This window comes from Cyanistes caeruleus, chromosome 10, assembly GCF_971803275.1.
Source record: "Cyanistes caeruleus chromosome 10, bCyaCae1.hap1.1, whole genome shotgun sequence".
NCBI classification, from domain to species: Eukaryota; Metazoa; Chordata; class Aves; order Passeriformes; family Paridae; genus Cyanistes; species Cyanistes caeruleus.
This window is the reverse complement of record NC_141710.1, coordinates 4,232,473-4,259,849: the sequence shown is the minus strand read 5'-3', so window position 1 is coordinate 4,259,849 and position 27,377 is coordinate 4,232,473. Positions and strand designations below refer to the sequence as shown.

General features: G+C 46.8%; 3 protein-coding genes and 1 long non-coding RNA gene across 11 annotated transcripts; 2 read left to right on the top strand and 2 right to left on the bottom strand.

Annotated features, from left to right (window-relative positions):
• Positions 1-857: 857 nt before the first annotated feature.
• Positions 858-5,895, bottom strand: FBXO45 (F-box protein 45). Its single transcript, XM_086843204.1, has 3 exons — positions 5,571-5,895; positions 4,933-5,289; positions 858-3,346 (listed from the first exon to the last, which is right to left on the bottom strand). The coding sequence occupies exons 1-3, from the start codon at positions 5,844-5,846 to the stop codon at positions 3,161-3,163; spliced, it is 819 nt and encodes a 272-aa protein (XP_086699330.1). The 5' UTR covers positions 5,847-5,895; the 3' UTR covers positions 858-3,160.
• On the top strand, positions 5,253-11,131 carry WDR53 (WD repeat domain 53). 4 transcript variants are annotated; one of them, XM_086843201.1, is made up of 4 exons: positions 5,253-5,378; positions 5,584-5,738; positions 6,927-7,418; positions 9,880-11,131. In XM_086843201.1, exons 3-4 carry the CDS (start codon positions 6,942-6,944, stop codon positions 10,465-10,467), a joined length of 1,065 nt encoding a protein of 354 aa, XP_086699327.1. In that variant the 5' UTR covers positions 5,253-5,378; positions 5,584-5,738; positions 6,927-6,941; the 3' UTR covers positions 10,468-11,131. The 4 variants fall into 4 exon arrangements, with proteins under 4 accessions (XP_086699327.1, XP_086699328.1, XP_086699326.1 ...); XM_086843202.1 differs by lacking the exon at positions 5,253-5,378 and having other exon boundaries at positions 5,622-5,738; positions 6,927-6,992; positions 7,092-7,418; XM_086843203.1 differs by lacking the exons at positions 5,253-5,378; positions 5,584-5,738 and adding an exon at positions 5,983-6,046 and having other exon boundaries at positions 6,927-6,992; positions 7,092-7,418.
• Positions 11,132-11,996: 865 nt separating this feature from the next.
• On the top strand, positions 11,997-25,569 carry RNF168 (ring finger protein 168). Of its 5 annotated transcripts, XM_086843198.1 has the most exons (10): positions 11,997-12,179; positions 16,819-16,962; positions 17,187-17,387; positions 17,699-17,769; positions 18,342-18,685; positions 19,762-19,838; positions 20,998-21,177; positions 21,849-21,964; positions 22,247-22,334; positions 22,843-25,569. In XM_086843198.1, exons 5-10 carry the CDS (start codon positions 18,385-18,387, stop codon positions 23,908-23,910), a joined length of 1,830 nt encoding a protein of 609 aa, XP_086699324.1. In that variant the 5' UTR covers positions 11,997-12,179; positions 16,819-16,962; positions 17,187-17,387; positions 17,699-17,769; positions 18,342-18,384; the 3' UTR covers positions 23,911-25,569. The 5 variants fall into 5 exon arrangements, with proteins under 5 accessions (XP_086699324.1, XP_086699322.1, XP_086699323.1 ...); XM_086843196.1 differs by lacking the exon at positions 11,997-12,179 and having other exon boundaries at positions 12,787-16,962; XM_086843197.1 differs by lacking the exon at positions 11,997-12,179 and having other exon boundaries at positions 12,787-16,962; positions 17,139-17,387.
• LOC111933728 (uncharacterized) lies at positions 25,439-27,021 on the bottom strand. The gene is made up of 4 exons (XR_015274217.1): positions 26,929-27,021; positions 26,226-26,361; positions 25,827-26,102; positions 25,439-25,618 (listed from the first exon to the last, which is right to left on the bottom strand). It is a non-coding gene; the product is annotated as an uncharacterized LOC111933728 (long non-coding RNA).
• Between the last annotated feature and the right edge of the window lie 356 nt (positions 27,022-27,377).

Here is a 27,377-nt window from a genome sequence, read left to right as displayed (position 1 = left end):
CCCCCAAATTAGTGACCACATCGAGCTCCTCACCTCCTCAGAGAAATGACAGGGACAGAGGACTGACTGTTCAGCTCCCAACAGATTTCACAGCACACTCAAACCACAAGGAATTCTGAATTTTATTAAAATGACTGATAAAATGCTTACTTATCCCAAAATCCTGTGAGATTCTGAAGCCAAGACCTGTTAATCTGATTGATTTCTGTTATGGAGGCTGTGAATACTTGATGTTCTCCCTGACCAAAGCCCTTAAATCCCTTGTCAGGGCAGGAAAAATACCCCAAACAATTTCTCAGCTCACCCTGAGGTACCTCAGGCTTAAAAAACCAACTCTGCCTTCTTGGTGATCAAGCACCAAACCTCTCTGCTCCTGAAGGAGGTGTCAGCCAAGATTTACTGCTTAAAAGCAAACTCTTGGTGCAGAGAGTTTAGAAAGCGCCTCAGAGCTCAAAACCACAATACTTTTTCTAAAAGCACTGTGAAATATTAAATTTCCATAGGGAAAGCTAAGGAAACAGCAGGAAGCTGAGGGGGAAGGAGACCCCTCAGTGCAGCAATGGGGGCTGTGACCACACCAGCCCTACTCCAATCCAGAGGCCTCCAGCAGGCAGGAATGCCTTTCCCACAGTCGTGAGTGAGAATCCCCGTTTCAGATGAGGCAATTTTCCAAGCACAACTATCAGATCCCCGAGTTTCCAAGTCCTCCTTAACCACTCAGACTCTCTCTTTCCCAGCACTCACACAGCAGATCACACAGTCCCAGTGCCTCTGTCCTCCTGGGGCACCAAACTGCAAACCCTTCTTCCCATCTGTGGGATTCCACAGATGCCATTCCAACAATCCACACCGATAGATCCTTCTGAATGATAGCAGAGTTTATTTTAATATTTTGTACAGCCAGCATTGGTCTCCAGGAATAAGTTATAATCTTACATAAGTGAGTCCACCCAAACCCACCCTTAAGGAATGTTCAACTTTCAGCATTTCTGATTTAGAGGGAAATTATTTAGAGGGTAAGATGCAGTCCGAAGAATGGGAATCAATCTGAATTTGTGACTAGAACTCTCGGAATTCTCAGGGTTTCCTTGCCTCTAACTGGATCATGGACAACCACAGAGGTTGCATCTTTCAGGACTGCACTGAGAATACATTCATCCTGGGGAATATTTCTTTTCCTAAACTGGGCAGGGTTTTGTTTCCTTTATCCCCAACTCTCTGACCCACAGTTCTGCTCTGCAGACACTTTACAGTCCAGTACAATCAATGCCTGTAACAGATTTGTCTGGGAGGTTCTTGGATGCCCGTCCCACATCCTTTATTTGGCTGTTCTCAGCACCACCTAAAACACCTCCATTGCTCACAGCACATTCTGTCTGACGCAAGACCTTGATTTGCCTTTCAGCAATGAACACACAAAACAAATAAATACTTTTAAATCCTTTAAATGGCAACAACTTACACAGTTCCAGTGTAGAACCTGGTGGTCTACCCAGCCAAAAGCACTCCAAGCCAAAGCCTCACTCACCTCCTTGAGGAACAGGGAGGGGGATGAGCAACAGCCCAAGAGGAATTCCTCTTTCTTCCATGCTCAGAGAATTGCCAGTGTCTGACACCAAGCAACTCACATTCTCTAACACAAAACAAACAAACAAAAAAAAAAACAAGCAAAAAGAGGTTGTATAAACATTTCCTTCTCCCTCTCCAAAAAGCAGCTCTGAGACAGCCCAGGCAGCTCTGAGAGATGTCAACCAGCACAAAACCAGAGTCACGAGCCAGCCATGGGGCTCACAGCCTTCCTGCCCTGTTAAAGGACCCTCCTAAGGCTCCCTACACACCTTTCAGCCTCACAGGAAAGTGGTTTCACCAGGAATTTCCTCCTCACTACACCTGCCAGCTTCCCAGCCTGCACAGGCCAGCACATGGACACACCTGGAGGGTCTGGACATGGCTTTGAGAAAGTCAGTGAAGAGCACAAACACTGGATGTGATCCAGAATCCCCATCAAAGGGCTGGTGAGAGTTTTACTAGTTCAGGGCAGGTGAATGTTGGGGTACTGGGGGATTGATTCAGTTAAGAAAGGTTCAGGCAAGCCTTAAAGCTTTACATAAAGCCATTGAAGTTAAAAGTAAGGTCTGTTTGCAGAAGCCCAGTGCTCCTCCCACATTATGCTGAAACATTTCACAACAGTGATTAGCAAGTGAGAGAATGCTCTGAAAAGGTGGCGGTTTTGAGGTGGAGAGGAAGGCAAGCTCAGTGCTGTGCTCAGCCTTCCTTCCCCAAGGGAAGTGCAAGTTCTGGAGAGAGGAAACTCGCGGGGAAAACGTTTTTGTTTCCTACAGGGAACAAACCTTTCACTGAAGCCATGGAAACTTTCACAGGAAACAACCCAAAGTAGCACCGCACTCCACAAGAGCATCCCAAAACACATTACAACAGAACTGCACTGACACAAAGGCTGTACACCTGTCCCAGGTGTGTGTTCTGGTGCCAGGGAGGGGGGTGATTTTTTTCCCTTTAAGAAATTCTGTCCCAGTTAGAATAAAGCAAACCCTTTCTTTTAACTGTTCTTTTCAACGTTTTCTTTATATACAATCCTTAAAATACACTTAAAAATAGCTGCACACGTGTTGTATGGTTGTACTAGAGAAGGGCAGTTGCACAGACCGTGCCTCTCAGGACATTAAAAACTGTAAATACCCCCAGCAGCCCCACTCTGCTCCAGCCCTCATGCTGGCCCCAAGGAGGGAAGGAAGGAACAAGCAGCTTGGAAATGGGAGTCTCTCACAAAACACGCCACTTACAAATCCCAGGGTAATTTCCTCAAGCATTTTTGTATCAAGTCCTTTCTTAAATGTTTGAGGTCACACTGCCATTTTAGCAATAAAATCTGTTGCAACATGCATGTGTCAGCTTCCCACTCAAACAACTGCAGCCCTGAGGATTTTTCTGGCCTGGTAGAAAGAGGAAATGTAACACAATTTCTGAAGTACGGCTGGTCCTCTGTTTCCATACTCCATGTGGTTCCCTCGATGGCTCTTGGACACACACCCACACCTTTTTGTTGTTTTTTTCCTCTAATACACGTTTCCCTCTAACCAACATGCAGATTTCTCCTCCCAAACGTCCACGTCTCGACGTCCCAACAAAACAACCCATGTCATCCATCCAGAGGCTTTCCCAGGTAGACCAAAGTCACTTCTGTGTTACCATACACAGCAGACACTGCTGGATACAGGCAAACTTTTGGCAGTCCTCTGAAGGCAACTCCCAAGAACTCATAGCCTCTCTCAAACGCTAATGTTTTGTCTTCCATGTCCAGGATAACTCGAATCCTTTCACCTATCTGGAAACAGAGACAGGAGGGGGAGTAAAAATAACACATAGAGTCAGCATGTTCAGATGGAAACAAAAATAATGCAAAGTGTAATGTAGCAGAGAATTTTAAAGCAGGCCTTGTCCTGTGTTTCATGATTGATTGATCTTATGATGGGAATTTCCCAATTCCACCATAATCCTGAGTACCTCTGGAGCAGGACAGTCCACATCCACCATTTGTTTATGATAAATAAACATATGACCCATATGAACCTGTGAGAGCAGGCACTGCTTGCTGTGTGCTTTGGAAGTACTACAGAGCTTTGGAATCTTTGCAACGGGCTCCAAGTTACCTGACCCCTGTGCTGCTGAGCAGCAACTGCTCTGTGAGAAGCATTTTTAAAAACAATGGATTTAAGAAAGACAAGTGCCACCTACAAAAAAATCCAAGAATAGACTAATATGCAGGTGCTGTCGCTGACAGATATGTTCCCTCACCAAAGTAAAAGGAAATTTCAGTACAAAATGTAAAACAAAAACCGTAAAAATATATACACACACACATGTGAAACCAACATTGACCAGAGCAGGAGCCTTGGACCCAGGCAGGCCCAGAGCTCCCTGCATTTATCTAGCACACATTATTTCAGACACCAATGAAAGTTCCAGAGAAAAGCCACAAGCGCAGCAGGCATCACACAAACTCCTGACTGTTCTCCAGCCGGCCCCAGCACTGGGAATTTCTTTCAGCCAACACTAATGCACACATGTGTTTCCTCTAAGCACGTTTTCTACTATCAGATCAGAGCATATGTCTTAATAAACACAAAATAAACCAAAGGATCACTGATTTGAACTTTCACACAAAATCTAGGAATATCAGATACAAGGCACTACACAGATCTTCATCCACAAGTGAAATGTAAGCTAGTAAAAAGCCACAGCACTGAGGGTCAGACTGGATTATTTTTAAAGTCCCTTCTAACCCATTCTCTGAATATGAGATGGAAATTACAATGCTCCAGTTTAAGCTGTAACAGGAGCAAATCCAGCAGTGAAAAGGGAGTTGTGTGAGCAGGCAGAATGACAAGACAAGCACTTGTATAAGGACAAAAAGGTGGGGTGGCCTCTGCTCTTTAATACCCTGAAGTTATCTGAACATCAGGTTGCAGATAAAGGATGTCACCCACGGGAAGGTGGCCAGTGAGCACAGCAGCAGCAATCAGCACTGCTGCAGGTTTTGGCAGGAAGACTCTCCCCTAAGCACTAACTTCAACTCACCCTGCCAGACAACAAAGGAGTACAAACCTTGCTGTGGGGCAAGTCACTACTTCAGGAAGCTACAACAGTCTTTTCAGGTTTTATTCCAAAAAGCACTACCATGTCTAAGCAGACACCCACAGTACAGGTTTCACACTCAGTGTTTTGAGATAAAAGTGTGGAAACAACCCAGGGTCAGGTGTACTGAACACCAGACAGATGTAGCCTGCGGAAGCAGCAAATGAAGGGGGGAAAAGGCTCACAAGGTGGAATCATTTGCCTTCTGCAGGGAAGGCAGAGACCTCTGAGGGTCACTTAGGAGCTGGGACAGCCAGCACCCCCCAGCCCCCTCACCTGGTATTTGGGCGCGTTATTGCACTGGGGGAAGCTGCCGTTCACCTCCCCGTTATGCAGCAAGTTATTGTCCACCAGGTTCCAGCCCCAACTCTGGTCGTCGCTGCCCAGCAGGGCCACGTAGCCCTGGCACTGCATGGCCGCGCGCTTGGTGGCGATGCCGATGACGGCCACGGTGCCCAGCGGGCCCTCCCACCACACCTCCCAGGCGTGCCGGCCCTCGCTGAAGCCGATCTTGGTGCGCGCCCCGTCCGTGCTCTGTGCGATGGGGTTGCGGTGCAGCGTGAAGCCGTTCTTCTTGATGTACACGTTCCTCGAGCAGTCGTTGGTGCTGAAGGCGTGGTGGAAGGCACGGACCTGGGAGAGAGAAGGTGGATGGGGGAGATGGACGGGGCTTGGAGCAGCCTGGTCTAGTGGGAGGCGTCCCTGCCCACGGCAGCTTTAAGGTCTCTTCCAACCCAAACCATTGTGGTTCTAGGAGATAAAACCCTGTCATGTTTCCCAGCCTCCCGCCCCCTTCGTTTCCAATGGCGGGTGGGCCGGAGGGCTGGGGGGTGTCCCCAGGCGCCGGGGGAGGCGGTGAAGGGGTGTCCCGGCGGGATGGGGGTGTCCCCGGGGCTCGGGGGTCCCGGCCTCACCTTGCCCTTGTAGGTGGGCACGTTGCAGAGGATGTCGGTACGCAGGGCCTCCTCGGCCAGGCAGCGGGCGGCCAGGCTGCGCCACACCTCGCTGTTCTCGTCGCCGTGCAGGACGCGGTGCCACAGCTTGCAGACCAGCGCGCAGCTCCGCAGCTCCCGCAGCTCCAGGTACGAGAACACCAGCTCCAGAACCCGCCCCGGCAGCCGCCAGCCCGGCCCTCCCCACGACGCCGCGGCCGCCCCGGGGCCGGGCCCGGGGCCGGGCCCCGCCGCCATCGCCCCGCGCGCTCCCCTCGCCCGCCCGGTGTCGCCGGGGCCGCCCGAGGCCTCACGGCGCGGGGGCGCGCGGCGCCGCCATCTCGGCCGCGGGCACCGCCCCGCGCGTGCGCGGCGGGCGCGGGGGACCGGCGGGGGCGGGGGCGGCGGCGGAGCCGAGCGGAGCCCGGGGGAGGCGAGAGGAGCGCAGCGGAGCTGAGGTGAGAGCCGAACCCCCCCGGGCCTCCCCAGCCACCCCCGGGACGGCGCCGGCAGCGCCACGGGTCGGGCCGGGGGGCGGCCCCAGGGCCGGGCCTGCCGGGGCGGGGGGCGGTCCGACCCAGCTGCCGCAGGGCCCGGGGGCTGGCAGGGCACGGCTCACCTGGGGCCCCGGGGAGCGGCGGGGAGGGTATCGGTCCTCGCTGTAGTGTTATTCGATCGCCGAGACCGAAGTTCCTCTGATGGAATAAATGGGCTCTGGCTTCTCTTTAGATCTGGGTCAACAAAAACCACATGGTTAAAAAAAAAAAAAAAAAGTAAAACCACCAGAAACAAGCCGTTTATTGCCCAATAGTTAAATAAATGCACGGACCTTAGGGCAGAGAAGCGGCTGCTGGGGCTGTCACACAAACCCCGTGTGCCTCTCTCCTTTTCCCCGCAGCATCCCAGTCCCTCCGACACTCTTGTGCCACCCTTTTTCGCCCTGCACTTTGTTTTTTGCTGATGCGCTTCCCTGAGCGGTGCTGTGACACAGGCCGCTGTGGGCAGTCGCACCACGGAGGGTTAAGGTTGGTGAGCGCCATGGGTGTGCTCTGGCAGCCAATTAAATATGTTGCAACCTGCTTGAAATTAGGAATACTACTTTTAAGAAGCCTCGTCGTTATCGCTTAGGTTGGAGCAGGCGGGTCGGCACGGCGGCTGTGCCTGCTGTCGTTGCTGGTGGAGTGAAAGCTCCACGTGGGTACAGAGCTGTCCTGAGCTGTCGCCGTGCCCGCTTTAACTGGAGTTTCAGATTGCTCGCTGGATAATCTTGTTGATAAACTTCTACTGCAACGAGACCGACAGCCGCCTCAGTTCGGGGCTTGTTTTTGTTTGTTTCAGGGGTGTCCCTGCAGCATGGCAGTGAAGTGGAACGGTGGCCATTCCTCCTCTGTCCTGTGCCTGTCGGTGAGCGCGGAAGGGCTGGTGGCCTCCGGCGCGGAGCGGGGCGAGCTGGCGCTCTGGGATGGGGGAGGCTCGCCCGTGGCTCAGCTGCGGCTCCCGCAGGCCGAGGATGTGAGCTCGGTGGTGTTCTCAGCCCGCCGCCCCAGCACGCTGTACACCTCGCACGGAGAAAGCATCAGCGTGCTGGATGTGCGCTCCCTCCGGGAGCCCCTGCAGCGCTTCCACGTGAACGAGGAGGAGATCAACTGCCTCGCACTCAACGACACCGACGGCTTCCTGGCCGCTGCGGATGACTCGGGAGCCATAAAGGTTGTGGACTTGGAAAGCGAGAAAGTCAGCCGGTCCTTGAAACACTCCAACATCTGCTCGTCTGTCGCATTCCGACCTCAGCGGCCTCAAAGCCTGCTTTCCTGTGGACTGGACATGCAGGTGATTTGCATACATGTGCACGGTTATTAATGAAGTGAAACAGCCACAGACTTTCACAGAGGGTGAAGGTGTTCAGCCTGCAGTCATCGGCAAGCTCCCTCATTATTCTGAAGTAGTTTTGGCCCAAAGCCTAAGTGTTGGGGCTGTTAGTGCTATGTTCTACTCAGCAGCTTCTGCCCTTGTTTTTATCTTCCTTAGCAGTTACAATTCAGATGTGAGTGGGGTGAGGGGAAATCAGAGTATGCTGCAAAGCTCACTCATGCCATGTTAGCTCTTTGTTGGACTAAGCAAAACCAGCAGCTGTCCCTAGGAATCAGTTGTGGCTGCAGATGAGATGTGAAGGATGGTGAGGATAAGACACAGTGCTGCAGGCAGGCAGGCAGAGCAGCATCTTCCCAAGTGGACCGTATCACTGTGAGGACAAGTGATTTGCATAATTTATCCTTTGTTCTGTTAGCATCTTGAAAGCATGAAATGTTCTTTGCCTTTTAAACTCTTCTATCCTCACCGAGAGGAAACTTTGCCCTTTGCATTCTGAGAAGACCCATGGTGGGAGTTAAGTCTAGAGTTGGCCACCCAAAACAGATATTTTTCAGTAATTTCTTTCCAGTGGTTGAGGTCTGACCACTTTCCTCGTTTAGCCCAATATGAAAACTGTCACTTCTGAAAGGTTTCTGTGGTTCCAGCGGTGTCAGGGTGAAATTTGTGTGACAGCATTGAGCAGTTTCACCCTGTTCTTGAAACCAAAATACATCTCACACCCATTAGAGAAAACATGCTGATATTTAGTATAAACTTTTTCTTCCTATTTTTCTTTGCTAAAGCCATGATGATAGATCCTGTGTGGGAGGAGTAAACACTCATTCCCTCAGCCGGCTTAGTTCTGATCCCTAAAATGCAGATACACAAACTTGCAGCTGGAAACTTTTTATCAGAATTGTAAACATTTGTGTACAACTAGGTACAAGTGATCATTGATTATAATCAGTAAAGGATTCTTTTTTGTGACTTTTTAGTGTTAGTTTCATTTATTGTAGCTCAGCAAGTTGATTTTTAGGTGAAAGTCGGTATCCCAAAACAGAATTTCATTCGTGTAGTGAAAAGAGCATCATTCTGCATTGAGGCTTCATTCAAGATACATCATTTCGCAAAGGGGAGCTTAGCTGCAGAACTCTGAAGCTCTGTGCTGCACCATGCCTTTGGACAAATTATGAGCTCTACAAAAGATGTTCTGGGCTTGTCAAACCCTCAGGGAAGCCATGGCTGATGAGAATTGAAATTTAGGTTGCTTGGAGTTCTTTCAGGAGTTCCAATGAAGCAGGGAAAATACCATGAGGACAGAAAATACTTAGTCTGCAGAAAACTTGTCAGCAGTTGATGGATTTGTCAGGCTGTTGCAGTGCTGTCTGTGATGAAAACAGGAATATTTTCTGTAAGCATCACCCAGCCCCTCTGATTTACAGTAAATCACAAGTAGTTTTAGTGGAGCAGCAGCAGTGGTCACTGAAACAGGAAAGTGTCAGGAAGTGTCTTTCAGATGTTTTAGTGTGATTTGGATTCCAGAAATGCAGAGGCAGGCTCTTTTGTGAACTAAATTTAAAGACTCCCATACTTCTTATTGGTGATTTCTACTGAAGGAATATTTTTATTAATAACAAACTGAAGCTTAGCTTTATGAAGCAAACAGTACACCAGTGCTGCATTAGACTGTTGGCCTTGAGAATGCTCACTATCAATTCAGATCCTACAAAAGTCTAGAGAGCATTGTTTTTAATTGGCTCAGTATAAATTTGTAGTGCTTGAACTGCTGTACAAGAGACATAGGATTCTTCACTGGGGGCTTGAAGGTGGGGTGGCATTGGAAAAGGAAGTCTAAAAGCACAACCTTCCCCGTCTCAGCAGGTAAAGCATGCCCTACTCCCTAGCACAAACCAGATCTACTCGCTGGATATAATAATAAATACAAATATGCCTATTTAAAAACCACAACCTCAACTACTGCTTGCCTTTTGCTGTCCCATTTTTCAGACACATTCATGGAAATGACTATTTTAGGCCAAGCAGCAGAGACAGAAATCCAGAATGATAATGATCTCTATTCACTGCTAGCGTTTCTCTGTCCCTCCTTCTCAATAATTGATGTGCAGTACATCATGATTACTACTGCTGAGATGAATGCAGAAGCTTTTAGAGCTTTTTTTTTTGCATCCCTTTCGTGGTCTAAAGGTCTGAGTCATAGACTGCAGAGTGTGGCAGTGGGGCTTTGGAAAGCAGGCCAGAAAGATTCGCTACATTTAGTAGGGCAAGTTTAACCACTCCTTACCACATGCCTTACACCTCTTGGAGTCATGCACACTTTGCTCTGCTAGGGCAAGTGTGGTTGTTTATTTTACTATTGAAGTTCTGATTTGAAGTAAAACACAGAAATTATTGATTCAACCTGTTTTTTTTTTTCTTCCAGGTGATGCTGTGGAACCTACAGAAAGCTCGTCCCTTGTGGACCATGAACCTGCAGGATTGTGACATGGAGGAAGAGAGCCTGCAGTCAGCTGGGCAGTTCTTCAACCCGCCGCTCGCACATTCCCTGTCCATCGCCTCTTGCGGCAACATCTTCGGCTGTGGAGCTCAGGACGGTAAAGTCAGAATATTCCGAGTCACCGGTGTCAGGTTTGAACGTGAGCTGGAGTTCCAGGCTCACAGCTTGGGAGTCTCACAGGTGCTCTTTATGCCAGAGGTGTACTGGTTGTTTTCTGGAGGAAATGACGGGAAAGTCTTGCTGTGGGATATCAGCAGCAACGTCGGGAAACAGCAGAAAAGTCCAGCAAAATCTCTGCACAGGAGGAAGGCCCAAGCAGCTGCTTCCAGCAGAAAAGATGGGAAGCTCAACAAAGTGGCCTCAAATGAACACCCTGGAGTTGTGCCAAAGCTCAGCATTGAGCACGGGGAGAAGGTGAACTGGCTCTTGTGTGCAGAGATCAAAGGCTCCAGGAGAGTGTTGGTTGCTGACCAGACCAGCTCTGTATCAGCCTATCCATTGCCAGAATCTTAAGGCATCCAGTTGTTCACAGAAGTCTGGGGGACAAAACCACTTCTTGGAGCCAGCTGTATCCACTGACAGTGAGCTGGACAGTGAACCCCTCTGGGTCCCTGGGAAGGGGAAGGGATTTGCTGTGCACTCGTGGTGTCCCTGGCCTCGTGCTGGTTCTTTGTGGCTGTTATGTTCACAGCCACTGTCTCTTGCAGGGTTGGCAGTTTGCTGCTTGAATTTAGGTGAAACGGGTCTCTATATTTAGGGGTAACATTAGTACATGACTAAGCTGATGTAATTAAGGCTGGAGGAGAGAATTAGTGCTGAGGAGACACCCACAATGCTATGTGAGGCTGCTGAACAGCAGCAGGGCTGTCACTGGCTCAGCACTGGGCTGTTGCAGTGCTCTGTGTGACTGTTCCATGAAGCTGTGTCCCAGTTGGCTTAAACTGGTCATGGTGGAATCTGGTTTTCATCAGTCTGTCAGCAGCTGCATAGACTAGAGGTGCATCAATTAACAAGTAATCAAATGAGTTTCCCTGTGGTTGCTGACTGAATTTTTTCACTGCAGCAGAAGAAGGAGCAGGGGAACTGTTACACTGTTTGCTGGGTCAGCTGTCAGTTAGTTGTGTATCCCAGGGAAAAAGAACTATTACACTTGTGTTAATAAATGCTTTCTCTTTCACTGTTGCCTTGTCCTTAGACTCACTCTAATAGTGCCAGAATCAAACAAAATTGTGTCAAAAAGTGTATTCCCCATCACAGGGAATAGGAAGGGCCAAAGGCACAGCTTCTCCCAAAGCTTTGTAACACAATGAGCAGAATTTGGCTTGCTAGAAGCTTCCCTTTTGCAAATTGAAGGTAGGAAGACCTAAGTGGAAATGCTACAGCTCTGGAAATGTTCAGTTCATGCTGGATTTCCCATGAAGTGGACAAATAATTTTAAAGGGAGGGTTTTTTTCCTGGGCTGTCCTTATCCTGTTGCAGAACTGAATTCCTAGTGCTGGCTGAGGACCTGCTGCACTGGTGGGGGGTTTGTGCTGCTGACATAAGCTGGGTTGTTGCCAGGCCCATAGTATTATGGAAAAATTTATGGGAAAAGCTCTTTTTTTTTAACATATTCAGCTCTGGAAAATCATTATCTGGTTGTGCTGCCTCTTTCCACACTTTATGGAAGAAATTCCAACTGTCTTGATTTTGCTCAAAGCAGCTCCCTGCAACCAAACGCAACTCATTCTCATCCAAATCAGATTTTACCTTCTTACCTTTTTAATTAAAAAAAACAAAGCCAATCTGCTTGTACAGCCTTTCCCAGCAGGAGACTGGCCCAAGACATGATCTGGTGGGCACAACAGCGAATTGAAGCCAAAACACAGCAAAAAAGAAAAAAGAAGCAGAGTGTAGTTGTTCCCTTTTTTGTTACCTGAGAATTGGTGCATCTATGACGACACAAGATCAGAGGAAGGGGCCAGGTCGGGCTGTGTGGTTCAGTGTGTGATATGTCCATGAACGTGTGTTGGTGCATCCATGACCTATATTTGGATATACAGGCTATAAAAAGCCTCGGAACAAACAACCTCCTGCAGGACTCGGATCCCCTGTCCCTGCTGTTGCTGCCGGCTACAGGAGAGAGGAGCGAGCCCGCTCCGGCTTTTATTTCTTCTCTTGGTGTTCTCCAGGAAGATGGCGAAAGCCAGCATCTCCCTGCGCTCCCTGAACGAGACGCTGAACAGGTCCTGCAGGGCTGGGCTCACCCTGTGAGGGGATGGGGAGGGCATGAAGGGCTGGGGGACAGCACACCAGACAATCCCTGAGCACGGCAAACCGGTGCTTCCCTGGAAACTTTTGTGGGCAACAAGGTGTAAATAGATATTGTGTGTTTACAGGGAGGGAGGAGCTCATGAACAGGCTTAATCTCCCCTTCACTCACTGGGGAGGAAGGAGGGACAGCCATCGGCTCTTTTCATTCCCTGGCTGCCATCCTGGCTGTTTGCTGCAGGATTTGGGCACTTGCTCCATCACCCATGGCCTGCAGCTGCATGAAGTGTCACCAGGCAATGAGGGCACTTGGTCTGTTCAGCCAGGAGGAGACTGAGGGGAGATCTCATTGAGGTTTACAACTTCCTTGTGAGGGAGGGAAGTGGGAGTAGAAGTGGGATAGACACTGATCTCTGTGGTGCCCAGTGACAGGAATGGCCTTGTGTCAGGGGAGGTTTAGGTTGGATATTAGAAAAAGGTTCTTTCCCCAGAGGGTGGTTGGGCACTGAACAGGCTCCCCAGGGAATGTCACAGCACAAAGCTGCTCAAGAAATATTTGGACAATGCTCTCAGGTACAAGGTGGCATTGCTGGGGGTGGGGGGTAGGAGTCCAGGGCCAGTTGGATCCATGTGGATCCCTTCAAACTCAGCATATTCTGTAATTCTGTGAAATTTGGGATTGCTGTTCCAACTGGAGATTTGAGGTGAACTTCTGATTTTCAGACTATACCTCAGAGTCTGGATGGTTCAAAGACAGGGAATAAGTGGTTATCATGAGAAAAAAAACAAACAAAAAACAAACAACCAACAATGGACCTTTCTTATAAGTTTAAGGAAAGCAAATCACCATCACTGGGGAATTGGGACATATGTGACGCTGATTCACCCTCCATTTCTAAAGCCTGCACTTAGCAAAGGAACGTGACCAACAGGTTCACAGACCTCCTGAAAAATAATCCAGCCTCAGCTGTCCCTGCTGGCACTGGTCTGTGCTTGGCTGTGCAGCAGTAGGCACCAGTGGTGGTGGCTCAGAGCAGATACAAAGATATGAGCATGGATCCTCAGGAAAAAGAGTCAAAAAAGATCTGAAATTCTCAGCAGTTGGAGGCAGGCAGGATACTCTCCCCACTCTGTGGATTTTCACATCTGGATTTTCATGTTACTGTGAGGGAGGTGAGGCCCTGGCACAGGGTGCCCAGAGAATCTGTGGCTGCCTCATCCCTGGAAGTGTCCAAAGCCAGGTTGAACAGGGCTTGGAGCAGTCTGGGATAGTGGAAGGTGTCCCTGCCCATGGCAGGGGATGGAATGAGATTGGTTTTAAGGTCCTTCCAACCCCAGTCATTCTGGGATTCTTTAGTATGTTACAATTAAAGGCAAACTGTGCAGTGTTGAGACATTTTAAAGTCAAACCAGGTGTCGTACATACAACTGTGGTTTACCTGCAGTAAAAAGGATCCTTATCAAGAGTATCACAGCTGATGGGATGCAGTACCTCTGCTTAGGAAATGAAATATTATGTGTTGACAGACAGACTTGGAAAAAAACCGCTCCTCTTGTGGAGACCCTGTTCATAACGTTGGTTCACTCGCAGCCTTTATGACTCTGATTGACAGGATGGTGAACACTAAGTAGCTATTGGAGACTTGACCAGGGGGAGAAAGGATGAAACAAATCCTTAAAGGAAAAAGTGAAAAATAATTCTGTGGGAAACTGCTTGAAGTGTGTGTCTAACATACCATGGAGTGAGTGAATGGGGAGAGCCTGGATGCTGCACTAGCCTAGCCTGGCATATCAAACCCACGTGACAACTCTAAAATGTAATTTTCTGTAAATGCCTGAATAGCAAAAATAATGTTTCACATAGAACCACACTTCCAGAGAAGGGGAAATGCTGTAGCTTCTACTGCCTGGCTTCCAAGTATGTTCTGTGTGCTAACAGGAGGGGAATTTTAAAAGCTTTTTGGTAAAGAATGTGTGTAGACTAGTCAAAGTAAGAGGTCACTGACTTAGTGGTAACTTCACTTACACTAAAGGAAGTGTTCAGAGGACATGATGGAAATGAAAGCAGGAGATTTAATCCATTCTTCCTCTTTTCATTACAAACTTATATCAAGAGGCAGCAGCACTCAGTCTATCAGAATTCAGTTACAGCTGTGGGAGATCAGTTATGGATCTACCACAATATAACTGAACAGACATTTTTAGATCCAAAACTGGCAAATGCTGAAGTTTTTGTTGCAGATGCTTAAAAATACAGAAGAATTAGTTTATAGACAGGCAATTTAAAAAAAAAAGTTTGGGAGGCAGAAGTGGTCATATAGTAAAGAGTTGGACTGAAGGCTGCTGAGAAAATACTGCTGCACTGAGTAGATTAGCGATGAGATCTTGGACAGCTTTACTCTTACTTGTAGAGGAGGAAGTTGGAGAATGAGCCATAAGGAAGCTTATTTACCATGATAAAAAGCTGCAAACCAGGAAGCAATTTACTGGCAAGAACACTCATTATCAGACAACCCAGCTCTGAAAGTCATTCACAGCAAAACCCGACTCACCTCAGTTTCTGCACTTGCTCTCTCGGTGCTGACAGATTCCATCCAATTATGACACATCAATCCTTCCAATTCTTCTGAACTCCCTACACTTCTACATGACACCAGCTTAATTTTCCAATTAAAGTTCTATTTTCATCCCAAAATTCTTGCTGAAGCCAGAGGAGTCCAACCGCAGTAAGATGAGCTTTCACCAGGCTACAGAGGAAGCCTCAGGAAACAACAGAAAATCATTAGACAAGGATCTGCACGAGAATGCAGACAATGCCAGACAATGAAGTGAGGTCGGGTATACTTAGTAATATATGCCACTGCTGAAGTCCTTTTATTTTCTCCTCATTCAGGTCAGCTGCAGACAGAATCCAAAAAAGGGTTTGGTTTGGAGAAGGGGGAGGCAGGAGGAGCTGTTGATAGGAAAAAATGGCATTTTTGTTCCGTCTCTTATAACAACAGGCATTGAAATACAGTGGGATACATGTCAAAGAATGGAAAAATGTTTGAAGGGTTTTGTTTTGGCTTTTTTTTTTTTTAATGTCATCACCAGCTTCTGCGTGTTTTATCCTTACAAAAAGTTTACCCAAAGATACACATATTAGGGCCACAAACATGAATTGAGTGTTTAACACAGGTAGGTCACAGTTCAGAACTCAATACCCTGAACATTTAAACAATACAATAATAATAGTAGTGGAAACAGTGGAGCAAACTAAGACTGAAAAAAGATAAAGAAAAATATGTAGGTAATAATATTTGCTGATGGTGTAGTTACTGTTAGCTGATACAGCCTGAAGTTCTGCCAGTAAAATAAAAAGAAAAATCACAAAAAATTCTGTGAGAAGTGATATTTTGCTAGTAAATCACTATTGACTACATAGTACTGAAACAGCTGTTCAATATTTAGGAAGGAGCTTTGAATTATTTACATTAGCTTTCAGGTTCTTAGGATTCTTGAGAAGACATCTCGATGTCAATCAGGTAACTGAGGAAAATATGGAGAAAACTGTCTTTACAAAAACCACCCACAGTGACAGAAGCCCAGCGCACCCTGTGTCTACAGGAGAGAGAGAAATGGGTACAAAAATAAATATTTGTATTCCCTTGTACCTTGTCTCAACATAGCAAGGCTTTTTAAACCAGGCACTTTTTTTCAGCGAAAGTAGAGTGGCTTAAAACTCAAACCTCATCTTTGATTTACAATTTTAAATAGGGAAAAAGACAAGATACCAAATAATGACAAAGCAGTTAATAAATTCAAGCTAGGAAGTAGTTTTTATCACAGTTGTTCCATGGAAGGACAGTCCTATTAAAAAAAACACTGCAGGTGTGTCGCACTGTATTAGGAACAGCGAAGCAGTACGACACTGACTCCTTTAGCTGCATTGTCTGAGAGAGCAAAGTTTATTATTCTTAATCTTCTTTTATACACATGTTCGAGAAGGTCTGAGAGGTAGAACTCTCATTGGTCATTAAAGCAACACATCACCAGCACTGGTTAAGTGGAACACCACCTCTTGACTAAACAACACCTGCAAAGATTGTTGTCTTTTACCAAGGACTGTTTGGATTCTTTCTTATGCTTCCTCAGGCCAGAGTAAGAAGCCTGTGTGACTTTGAGTTTCACGCAGGCTCTGTGCTCCCTCCTTGCTTTCTGTATTTAGTATCCACACAGGTGGCTTGTTTATTATTTGCATAATTTTTAACCAGATGAGTAACGAGAAGTTCTGCTCAATGTTAAATGAAAATGGTTCAAAAGACCGTGGCATTACAAATAAAAGCATAAATCACCTCAAAATGTGTTACAGAAAAACCTACACTACTAACAATGTGGTTGAGAGCCACAAATATATCTACATACTCATTTTGCAGCTGTATTTGGAGGTTTTAAGATCTCTGCACCAGGAAAAGGCCAAAAAGATTTGACAAAACCCCTTGACTTTTAGTGCTGTTCTCACATATCTTGGGAGGACCCTAGAACGGGGTCCTGGAGCTGTTCACAATGCAATGTCACGGCAGAAAGCCCCAGATCCTTCCGAAATTCCCTTACTCTTTGTTTCCCAACGCCCAGAGTGGAAAGCAGGCTGCTGTCCCTGGAGGCTCGTTTCGCACAGCTGGACTCCAGCCTGCAGAGCCTGGAGCACGAGTTTGAGCTGCGGGCGGAGATGCTGGAGGAGGACCTGAGGCGGGACGTGCCCTGGGCACCTGCGGCCAGGTGAGCACAGCCAGCCGCCAAAGCCCGGCTCCAGGCCCGGCCTTGGGCATTGCCGGGAACGGGGCAGCCTGTGCCAGCACCTCACCACCCTCACAGGGAAGGATTTATTCCAAACATCCCACCTAACGCTGCTCTCTGGCAGTGGGAAGCCTTTCCTAACCGACCTTTCACGACAGCCGAGCCCGCCTTCCCCCTGAGGGCCCGCGGCCTCTGTCTCCTAGCAGGCTCGGCGGCGGAGGTAGAAAAGGAGAAGGAGGAGACGGAAGAAGAGGAGGAGAAGGAGGAAGGACAAGAGGAGGAGAAGGAGGAGAAAGAGACCGGGGAGGAGGCGGAGCCCTCAGCCGGACGGCGGGAACAGCCCCTCAGTGAGGGGCGGGGCGGAGCCGCCATTGCGGGAGCCGCGGCCTTTCCCCGGTGCCGGAGCGGTGGGTGCCGAGTCCTCGCTGGGACCCTCAGGGGCTGGGGGTGTCGGGGGCCGGGGAGGGACGAGGAGCCCCCTTTTCGCTGGGCACCGACGTCCTGGGGGTTCATTTTTGTCAATAAAAATTGCGGAAATAATAAAACCCGCCTTAACGTGTGTTTGTCTCCATGGCGAGTACTCTGTGAGGAATGGCAGCCTTTCTTTCGAGGGCCTCTCTGTCCTGTCTCTGAAGCTGCCTGTTTAAGACTTAAGTTTAAAACTTAAAAATTGGGTTTCTTCTTTTGCTGTATGTGTCTTTTGTTTTCTCTCCCACAGTATTACTGGGCCAAGTGGAAAAATCGTGTGAGGAGACAGATGACCCCCTCAGTTTCAAGTCATACAAGAAGGTGCTGAAGTCTTAATTCTTCACTTATCTTAAGAAAAAAGGAATTTTAGCTTTATAGTCCTAGCTTAATCAAGAGAATGAATGAGGAAGAAGCTGCTCTGCTCTGATGTAGTTCACCTTCAGAACATGCTGGAAGCAAGCTTGTGCCAAAAGCAGCTCTCAAAGGATGCACGTACACTGAAAAAAATGAGTGAATGGGAGGTTAAGGTAACTGGAATAACGTATCCAGCACGTCTTCTCATAGACAGGGAGTGGTGGGAGAAGAGGGGAGTAACAGAGGTGGCTGGAAGAACTCTCACCTCCTTTTCTTCCCTCACCTTACTACCTCCTTGCTGTCCCCAAACCATCTGTTACAGCTCACAGGAGACTGCAGTAAGAAAACCTGGTACAGGTTTTCCATGACTTCTGTAAAGATCTTCTTCTTCCTTAGGAATCTCTCAGGCCCTGAGAAAAGCAACCACTTAAGCAGACTTCTAAATCCACTAATGTTTTTTTCAAGTAGCTGTAAAACATTTTGTATTTTCCTTAATTTTAGTTTTCATAAGGAACATATATATTTCTTTTTGCTTTCAGGCCCTGATGTTGTCCTAGTGCTGTTCCTGTACCTCAAGTCAGTATGTCAACAAAATCCAAGGCCCCGCTTTCCTTGTCGGACTGCCTCTGCCAAATTTGCATGGAGATCTTTGTGGAGCCTGTCACGCTGCCGTGCAGCCATACCCTCTGTAATTCCTGCTTCCAGATGACCGTGGAAAAGGCCAGTCTTTGTTGCCCCTTTTGCAGGCGTCGAGTCTCTTCCTGGGCACGGTACAATACCCGCAGAAATACACTTATCAACTGGGAATTCTGGGAGAAGATTCAGAAGAATTACCCAGAGGAGTGCGAGCGGAGGATTAACGGACAGGATTTGGATGAGGAAAGTAAGTGAAATGTCACTCATCCTGGGATGTCTCTGTTTTGCCACAGGAATTACTGTGGGTGCACTTGAGGTGTTGGGAAATACTGAGGTGTGGGTAGGCAGGTATGTTACTGCTGGCAGCGACAGAGCTCTCCTGCAAAAGGGGCAGGGAAGAGATGGGCAATACCTTCTTTATTTGTAGCACAGAGGATAAAAATTACATTGTCTGGTCACTACAGTGTGTATTTGTTCATGCCCATTTGTTCAGGGTATAGGTGCGTGGCTGCCTGGCCTTGTTCGTTGCTCATTTGCAGCTGTAGCATCTGCAAGCAGAGTGTTTAAGTCTGTGTGTGTGTTTATCACTGTCAAGTAAATGAAGTGGTTAAAAGATTTTTAGGTGTTAATTAGTTTGGTTGAAATTCCAGGAGTTCAGTCAGTGCAAGAATCTGTGAGCTGAAAATTGTGATGTCAGAGAGAAGGAAGTGAAAACTGATTAACTTTTTGTGGAAGGATTTTGGAGTTTATGATGTTGCAAGCGTCCTTGGGGGACATTTTTGGTAGGTTGGCTGTAAGGCAGCTTGTTCCACTTGCAGTGTTTTGAGGTCTTTTTAATGAAAAATAGTGAAAGACACAAATTATGATCAGTGTATCAGCAGAGAATGAATGAAGGAATGGTTTGGGTTGGGAGAGACCATAAAGATCATCCCATTTCACCTCTTTGCCATGGGCAGGGATATCTTCCACTAGACCAGGATGCTCCAAGCTCCATCCAGCGTGGCCTTGGACAGTTCCAGGGATGGTACAGCCACAGCTTCTCTGGGCAACCTGCTCCATTGTATTTGCTTTATGTGCAGTGCTTGGGAAGCACCTCCTGTTCATGCCACTCTGTCACACTGCACTTTTCTACTGTGTAAACTTTGTTCCTTGGTATTTTTTGCTTTGTTACTTCCCTTTTTAAATCACAGCACTTAAGTCAAATCATTCTATGACAGGGTATGGAGTTTAAATCCTTTGTTATTGTTAAAATCCTTTGTTGTTGACTGTCATGACTTTGTGTTTGTTGACTTGGTTTTTTTTCCTCTCCTTCGTCTTGATTAGTCTGTGTCCCCAAACCGCAGCACCAGCTGAGCAAGCCTGGGGAGCTGAGGCAGGAATACGAAGCAGAGATTAGTAAGGTAAATCTAAAAATATGTTTAAAAAGCATTAATGCTTCATATCCAATTATTTGAATTGTTCCCACAAACGGCTGTAATTTTATTTAATAATAAAGATACTTAAAAGGGCACTGCAGCTGCAAGAACATATGGGTCACTCCTGAATCATTAATTAAATTGATAGCAGAAATTTCTTTGTATTTGACATGAGGTGACATTTTCAAGTTTTCTTGATCTATACTTCCTATCTCATCTCTCAGTCAATGTACATAAAAGTAACAAATGTAGAAATTTGGAACTGTTTGGGCTTTGGTTTTATATTTGTCTTCTTGATTTCCCTCCAAGTGAGAGACGGCAATTAGATAACCTTCAGTAACTGAAGTATTGAATAATGAACATACAGCATTTTCTTTCTTCTTTGTTTGCTCTGTTACCTGTGCTCATTTAAAAATCAGTAAAGATTTTAAAGAATTCTCAACTTTGGCCTATTTAAGGATCCTTCTTCCAATTCAGACACAGTAGTATTAAGATTTAGAGTCAAAAAATGCATGGGAATGCACCTTTCCCTGAGAGCCCCTTGCTGGTGGCTACAGGAGCAGGTGAAGCAGAGGACTGGAGGGGAATTTCCAAAGAAAGCTTTATTCTTGAAATAGTTCGCTCTCTTCATTGCTGGTAACTGATCTCTCAGCATGTCTGCTGTAAGGAAGGAAGATTTAAAATTCCTGCCTTGCTGCTTTGGGTTATTGCATGTTTCAAGAGAGCAGCACTCTTCTAGAAGAGAGATACGCTGTCTTTCGGAGATATAATGATAAAAGCAGGTTGAGCAAATGCTGTGGGATAGCTGCCATTCAGCCTTAGAAAGAATTCTAATCCCAGTTTCTCTGTAGATCCATGTATTTGGAGATCTGAGTTTTTGTTGCTAACACTTTGAAAAGGTGAGGAGTGGAGTTTAACCTTGCAGGTGAGCAAGGTTAATGGTTTGTTACCAAAAGGTTTGTCGCTGTGGTTAAACCCAAGGCTCTACACACAGTATCATGTGACTCTTACATCTTTGAGACTCGTGCAATGAAATACTGCTGTATTTGGTGAGAAGTTTAAGTAGTGTCATCTCAGAGGTTCTGGTGTAAAGTGTGGCCCTGCAGTAGTAACCAGGTGGATTTTTTTCAAACATCTGGTTTAGGTGGAGGCAGAAAGGCGAGCGCACGAACAGGAGGAGAACAAAGCGAGTGAGGAATACATCCAGCGGCTGCTGGCGGAGGAGGAGGAGGAGGAGCATAGGTTGGCAGAAGAGAGATGGAAGGAGATGGAGAAGCAGCTGAAGCAAGATGAAGAGCTGGCCTGGCAGCTCAGTAACAGTCTGGTGAGTTAGGATCATGGGGGACAGCAGAAAATATGCACTATAGTACAAGCAACTTGGACTTCTCAGAGCAAATGTTAAAATTTGGAATAGTTTAAATTTATGTTAGTTGTAGTTGAAAGCTGTTGTCATCCTCCAGTACTTTAAAGCCTTGATTGAACATCAATTTTTGAAAAGCCAGGGGGAGGGTGAAGCCTGCGTAATACACACTTGAAATCCAGCATCCAGCATGTGTGCTGCATGTTTCCATTGTGAAACATTTTAAAACATTGATTTTCTGCTTTAGGCTTCATTTTCCTCATGATTTAAAAACCTTTCACTGGAAGAAATTAGTATCTGTAACCTGTACTGGAAGAAAGGAATGTATAGTGAAAATGTACCATACATTTTGGAGGGTTTTTTTATTAATTTGTTTTGCTTAGTTGAATTTTTGCCACCCAATGATGAAACCTGTGTAGTTATTTGAGCAAAGCCTCCTGTCCCTCAGTGCTAGATCCTGGAAGGTGTACGGAACTGATAATATTTCTTTCTCTGTAACTGTCCATTACTCACAGTTCTAGAATTCTTTGGACAAAAGTAACTAATTCTGCAGCAAAACCAAAGCAGTTCCCTGAGATTTCTGCAGGTTGTGTTGTGTTGTGTTTTACCTAATGTTATTTTTACTTGTCTGGAAGAATGAGGATCCTGTGGGACACGTGCCTGGCAGCCCATTACCAGCACGCAGCCTCTCCCTTCAGACATCCCCACTGAACCTGGGCAGCAAACCAAGAAACTCTGGAGACATTCAGAAGTAAGGAATTCAGCCAAGTGTTTCTTTAATTATTGGCCTGTTTCAGTGTCTCTCTGCCCTGTTTGCTTCTTTGGAATGCTGAGGGCCAGCTTCCCGAGATAACTGGGGACAAATGTGAAGTGTTGAAGTTTAAAACATTTCCTCATAGGAGGAGAAGGGAAACACTTGCCTTCTTGTTATGTTTTGTTTGTCAGAATGAACCTGAAGATCTTGAATAATGCAAAGGACTGACAATTCAAGGGACAAAATGTTTAAAGGAGTATCCCTTTTTTTCCTTTTAAGGTATCTGTCTCCAAAGAATTACGGTGTGCTGGGATCAGCATCGTTCTCCAGTACCACAGGAGGAGGCAGAAGCAACTCTAACTCTGCGGTAACTGGAACCATTTTGTTATAAATCTCAGAGTGTGTAACTGTGGGATATTTTCCTCTTGCCTATAGGATTCCAGTCTTCTATTCCCCTTGCACATCAGCACTGGGCAGGTTATATTGCCCTTTTTAAGCAACCTTCAGTATTCATGACTCCTAGCTCTGGAGTCCACTGGAAGAGGGTTCACCCTGATTTACATCATTCCATGGCTGGCTGGCTGATCATTCCTGTAAGGTCTCCAAAGAAGATGAGCAGGCTTGCACATTTCGTCTGAGTTACTGATGAGAGGAAAATGCTGCAGTTGTGGTTTCAATCCTTTAGCTGGGCTTCTGCAGTTACTTTAAATATTTTCATTATTGTTGAACAGGTATTTTTTAAAAAGAGAAGTATCTGAGTTGCTATCCCATTGCATTCAGGGGCAATGCAGCCATGGGAAGTGAGTTTGGTATTTATTCACACCCATAGGCTTTTGATAAATTTACTTCATTAGTGGTGTTTCCCTTTTCTTCAGGAGACCAACAGCAATGAAGGCAGTAGTTCTGCTCTGCAGGATGAGCAAGAGGAAATGCCAACCCTGTCTCCACAGCTGACCAATGTAAATAAAGACTCTGGTGCTAAGGATTCATTTTTGGAATCGTGTATGAACTATTTCAGTGCCTCAGCTTCAGGTGAAACTGACACTGTCAAGCAGGAAAAAACACCAGGACCAAATGGTTTAGAAGATGGAGTTCCAGATAGACTTCATGGAACCACAGAAGGGGAGGGGTCTAGGACAGTTCTTTTTAGATCCAAAGGAGATGATGATGGAACTGAGTCAGACAGTGACAACTTAACACATGTCCAGAGGGTAGACCTTGAAAAGTCTGATGAAACTTGTACCTCTGGTCAGTTAGGAATGAGTTGTGTGATGTCTGATAGCCAGACTGTGTTGCATGATCTGGGGAAGGAGGCTGGACACCCAGGTGAAGACACACTAGAGAGGCCACAGAACTCTAAGGAGACTCCCAAAAGGAAATTACTGGAGGCTCCAGCTAATGCCATCATTGATTTGGGCATGCTTGATAAGAGGAGAAGAACCCTTTCAGAAAGTGTAGAAGACCAAGGAGATCAGATGAATGACTTTAACTTGCAGACACAAAGAGCCTTTGAGCAGGAGTTCTATGAAAGGCGCAAGCAGGAGGAGCAAGACAGGCTTCTGGCTCTGCAGCTGCAAAAGGAGTTCAACAAGGAGGAAAGGACACTTAACCGACAGAAGGGCTCTCCAGATGAGTACCTGCTGCGCACCAAGCCACCTCGATCTCTGAAAGACTCTTCTGCCAGGAAGGGAAGTCCCAAGGTGGCAAAAGACTCAAAGGGATCAAAAACACAGGCTGAAGCCTGTCACCACAAGACTCGGAAAGGTTCCTGCAATGAAAACTGGCAGTCTCCTGCCAGGGTCCGGGTGAAATCCCCCAGCATCAAGGAAGGAAAGGTTTTGAATTGTGTGGTTAATACCAGTGACACAAATGATATCTGTTCACTGCCTAAGACCAAGCAAAAGACAATCCTGCAGATGTTTAAAAGCCCTGTTGCAGAGTAGATCAGAGCCATGGACACATGGTGGAGTGGGAATGGGAACTGTGGTGATGTTCTCCTGTGCTAGGCAAAGCTTCCCTAAGCAGTTTTGATGGTTGCTTTGGGGAGGAGCCGCTTTAGACAGCGGTGCCCTGAGTTCTGAGAAATTTTAGTAACATACATCTCCAGAATGTAACATTTTTTCATTTTCTTTTCTTGAATATTATTTTCTAGCACTTGAAGCACTTCTTGCAGGAATTGGAGCATTTCTTATTTTCTAAGCTTGCATTTACATGGTTTGGAGTGTGAATACTGATAGTGTTGGAAAACAAGGATAACTGATGGTCTGATCTGGAAATGAGAATTCAAAGCCTTTAATGGATGCACATTCCATGGAGGAAACAAGTGAAAAATGAGTCTGTATTCCCAGCTAGCTGTCAGCTGAAAGGTTGAAGTTTCCCTCAGCACAGTCACTGTTCTGTAAATTGAAGCACATTGCTGGAATTTGTTTCTGGAATTGCATTGTTGGCCCACCCATTAACACGAGTGTAACCAGACAGCCACTCTTTCCCTCTCATATGCTAACCCCTCCCTTGGACAAAGAAAAGAGAAACAAGTCATTCTCCACTGCCAAAGCCAAGGATCTTCTATGGATGACCAGGCTGTGGGCTCCCATTCACCTCTATTCACAGAGATCCCTCCTGCAGATCCCATTTTCCCTGTTGTTAAGAACAAGATATTTTTGTTTTCTCATTGTTAATGTTCTGCAACTTTATTCTTGTACAATAGGGTTACTGTATTTAATGCTGTTTAATTTTCATACTCACACTGGTTTATGTGATTAAAACAATGGTCCAGAAGCCAGATATGATGGAGAAAGTTAAAAGAGAAAGAAGCAACTGACAATTGGAGTTGTCAGTAATGACATAACTGTAATTAGAGATTCACATATCTGCCCTGCCTGGCTGTAACTGTTACCCTCCATTTTTAGAGGCACTACTAAATACTGTTCCTGTTGGGTTTAAAACTAAAATAACTTTAAAAAAAAAATAGTATTTTAGATGTGGAGGTGTTTGGGCTGGGGAAGAGGCAACTAGATCCTACTATACAGAGGAAGTTTTCTTGTGAATTGTTTTATCTGTTTTTTTTATTGAGCCTTATTTTGGCTTTTCTTTGCTTCTTGGGAGCTACTTTTCCACTGTCTGTGTTTGAAATTGAGCCGAGTGCCAGCTGCAGTGCTGAAGGGTGTGTGCTAGTCATCAAAGTCAGCAAATGTTTGAGTTTTGTCCTTTTTTTGAACCCGATTGATGACTGTTCTGGGACATTCCTAACAGACTTGTTTCTTCAGCAGCATCTTCTGATGGTTAAAGTTTCAAAAAACCAAATTTTATGGAAAGCAGAACCAGCACAGAGCCAACAATATGGATTGTCAGGTTGTTTTTTTCCCCCAAAGCCTGCACAACTTTATCATTGGTGGGCTTCTCATAAATAAATAAATGTTCTGTTCAGAGATGTTTTTTGAGAAAGTTAACAACAGTGGTAAATCAGTTTGATTTTTCTCCTGCTGCCTCAGCCATTGTTCTGGAAGTCTTCCTTCAATATGGGTCTTTACTGCAGTTGGGATTATTTTCTGTTTTACCATGATGTCAAAAACACTCAATTAAAAGGTTGTTTTTAAGGCAGAGCTACTGTTTCCATGCTGGTGACACTCAGCCTTTCCAGTCAGGGTTAGCCTGTAAAAAACAAACCGCATTTTCAAAGCAGAATGCAAAAATAAAACAGGACTAAAAATTGATCGTTGGATAAAACCCAAACTTAACTGCAAAATGTACAAAACCTGTCACCTATAGCAGCAGCCCTATCTGAGGTGGGCTGCTGCACGCCCTCAGGACCCCCAGATGATCCAATTCCTCACCATATCCATGGCACAATAATCCTCACCAGGCATAATTTGGCTTATTCTTTTAGATCTTCATTGTTAGAGGGTGGATTTTGGCACTGCTGAGTGGATTTTGGTTGTACCAACAGCTTGTTTGTGACCCTGTGGTCTGTGAGCTTTGAAGCAGGTGAAATCTGCTTTGTTTTGCTGGTGTTGGTGAAGCAGGAGTCTGTATTTGGGATGTCTGGGCTGGTGTAACAGTTCACTGCTGCTCATCTGCCTTCAGCCCTGGTGATTCATTTGTCATGTTTGTAAACAAGTAAGTTCAGCTCATCCAGCTGCCAGGAGAATCAAAACAAGTGCCAAAACCTCAGATACTTTACAGGCTTGGTTGCTTCCCTGAGCACCAGAGCTGGTGTGGGGATGGGAGCCAGGGGGGGAATGAGAGGGAACAGATGTACCTGTTTCCATGGCAGTGAGGTATAAAATTATTAGGATTCTAGGGAAATCTCGGCTTTCTGTGGTTTGCACTGAGTTGAGAAGTGTTACTGGCAAGGTGTTCAGCAGCAAAGCAGCCACATTACTGCTGGGCCGAAACTGGAAAGGAATAAAACATTCCTGACATTTCTTCAGGTGGCCTGGGGATCAGAAACACCTGGTATGGTAGGTGGGGACAAATTCAAGGGTTTCTGCTTCTAGCTTTGTGACAATGATAGCAGGGGTGCCCTGACAAGGCTCCCTGGAGTGGTGCAGGTGAGCTGTTCCTTGACCACATCAGGTCCTGTCTTACAGAGTCCCAGAATGGGTCAGGCTGGAAGGGAACCACAGTGAGTCCGTCTGCTCCAGCAGGGTCAGCTCAGAGCTCATGGCACACAGTGTGTCCAGACAGAGTATCTCCAGTGAGGGGGACTCCACACCCTCTCTGGGATCTGTCCAGGGCTCAGGCACTACCCAGAAAGTTCTTCCTCGTGTCCAGGTGGAACTTGCTGGGGTCAGTTCCTGCCCGTTCCTCCTGGTCCCTGCTCGGAGCCCTCCCTGCTCACAGGGACACCCAGGGCTGAGGGCCCCTCTCAGCTGGGGCTCCTCTCGAGGCTGAGCAGCCCCAGCTCCCTCAGCCTTTCCTGGGCACGGAGATGCTTCCTCAGCTCCACAGCTTCCCCAGACCTGCTCCAGCAGTTCCACACGTCTCCTTTCCTGAAGAGCCGAGAATGGACACAGCACTGCAGATGTACCTCACAGGGCTGGACGGAGGGACACTCCCTGACCTGCTGGCAGTGCTCTTCTTCCCGGTGTCCCCCAGGGTCCCACGGGCCCTTGTGGCCCCCAGGACACGCTGTCGGTTCGGGGACAGCCGGTTGTGACAGGGACACCCCCTGCCTGTGCTGGTGATCAGGGCAATTCTTGGGTGTCTCTCTGGTCACAGCATCTGGATCTGCTCCGCACTCGGCCCCCGGCCTGCCCAGCCCATCGCTGCGCCGCGGGCCTCTGTGACGGGGTAAATCCGTGTGGGAACCCTGGGTGCGTGTCCCGAGAGCGCCGGTTCGGCCTCTAAGGTCCGTGGCCCTTGGAAGTAGTGGGTCGGGAATTCCGGGGGATTCCCAGGGAAAGCCGCT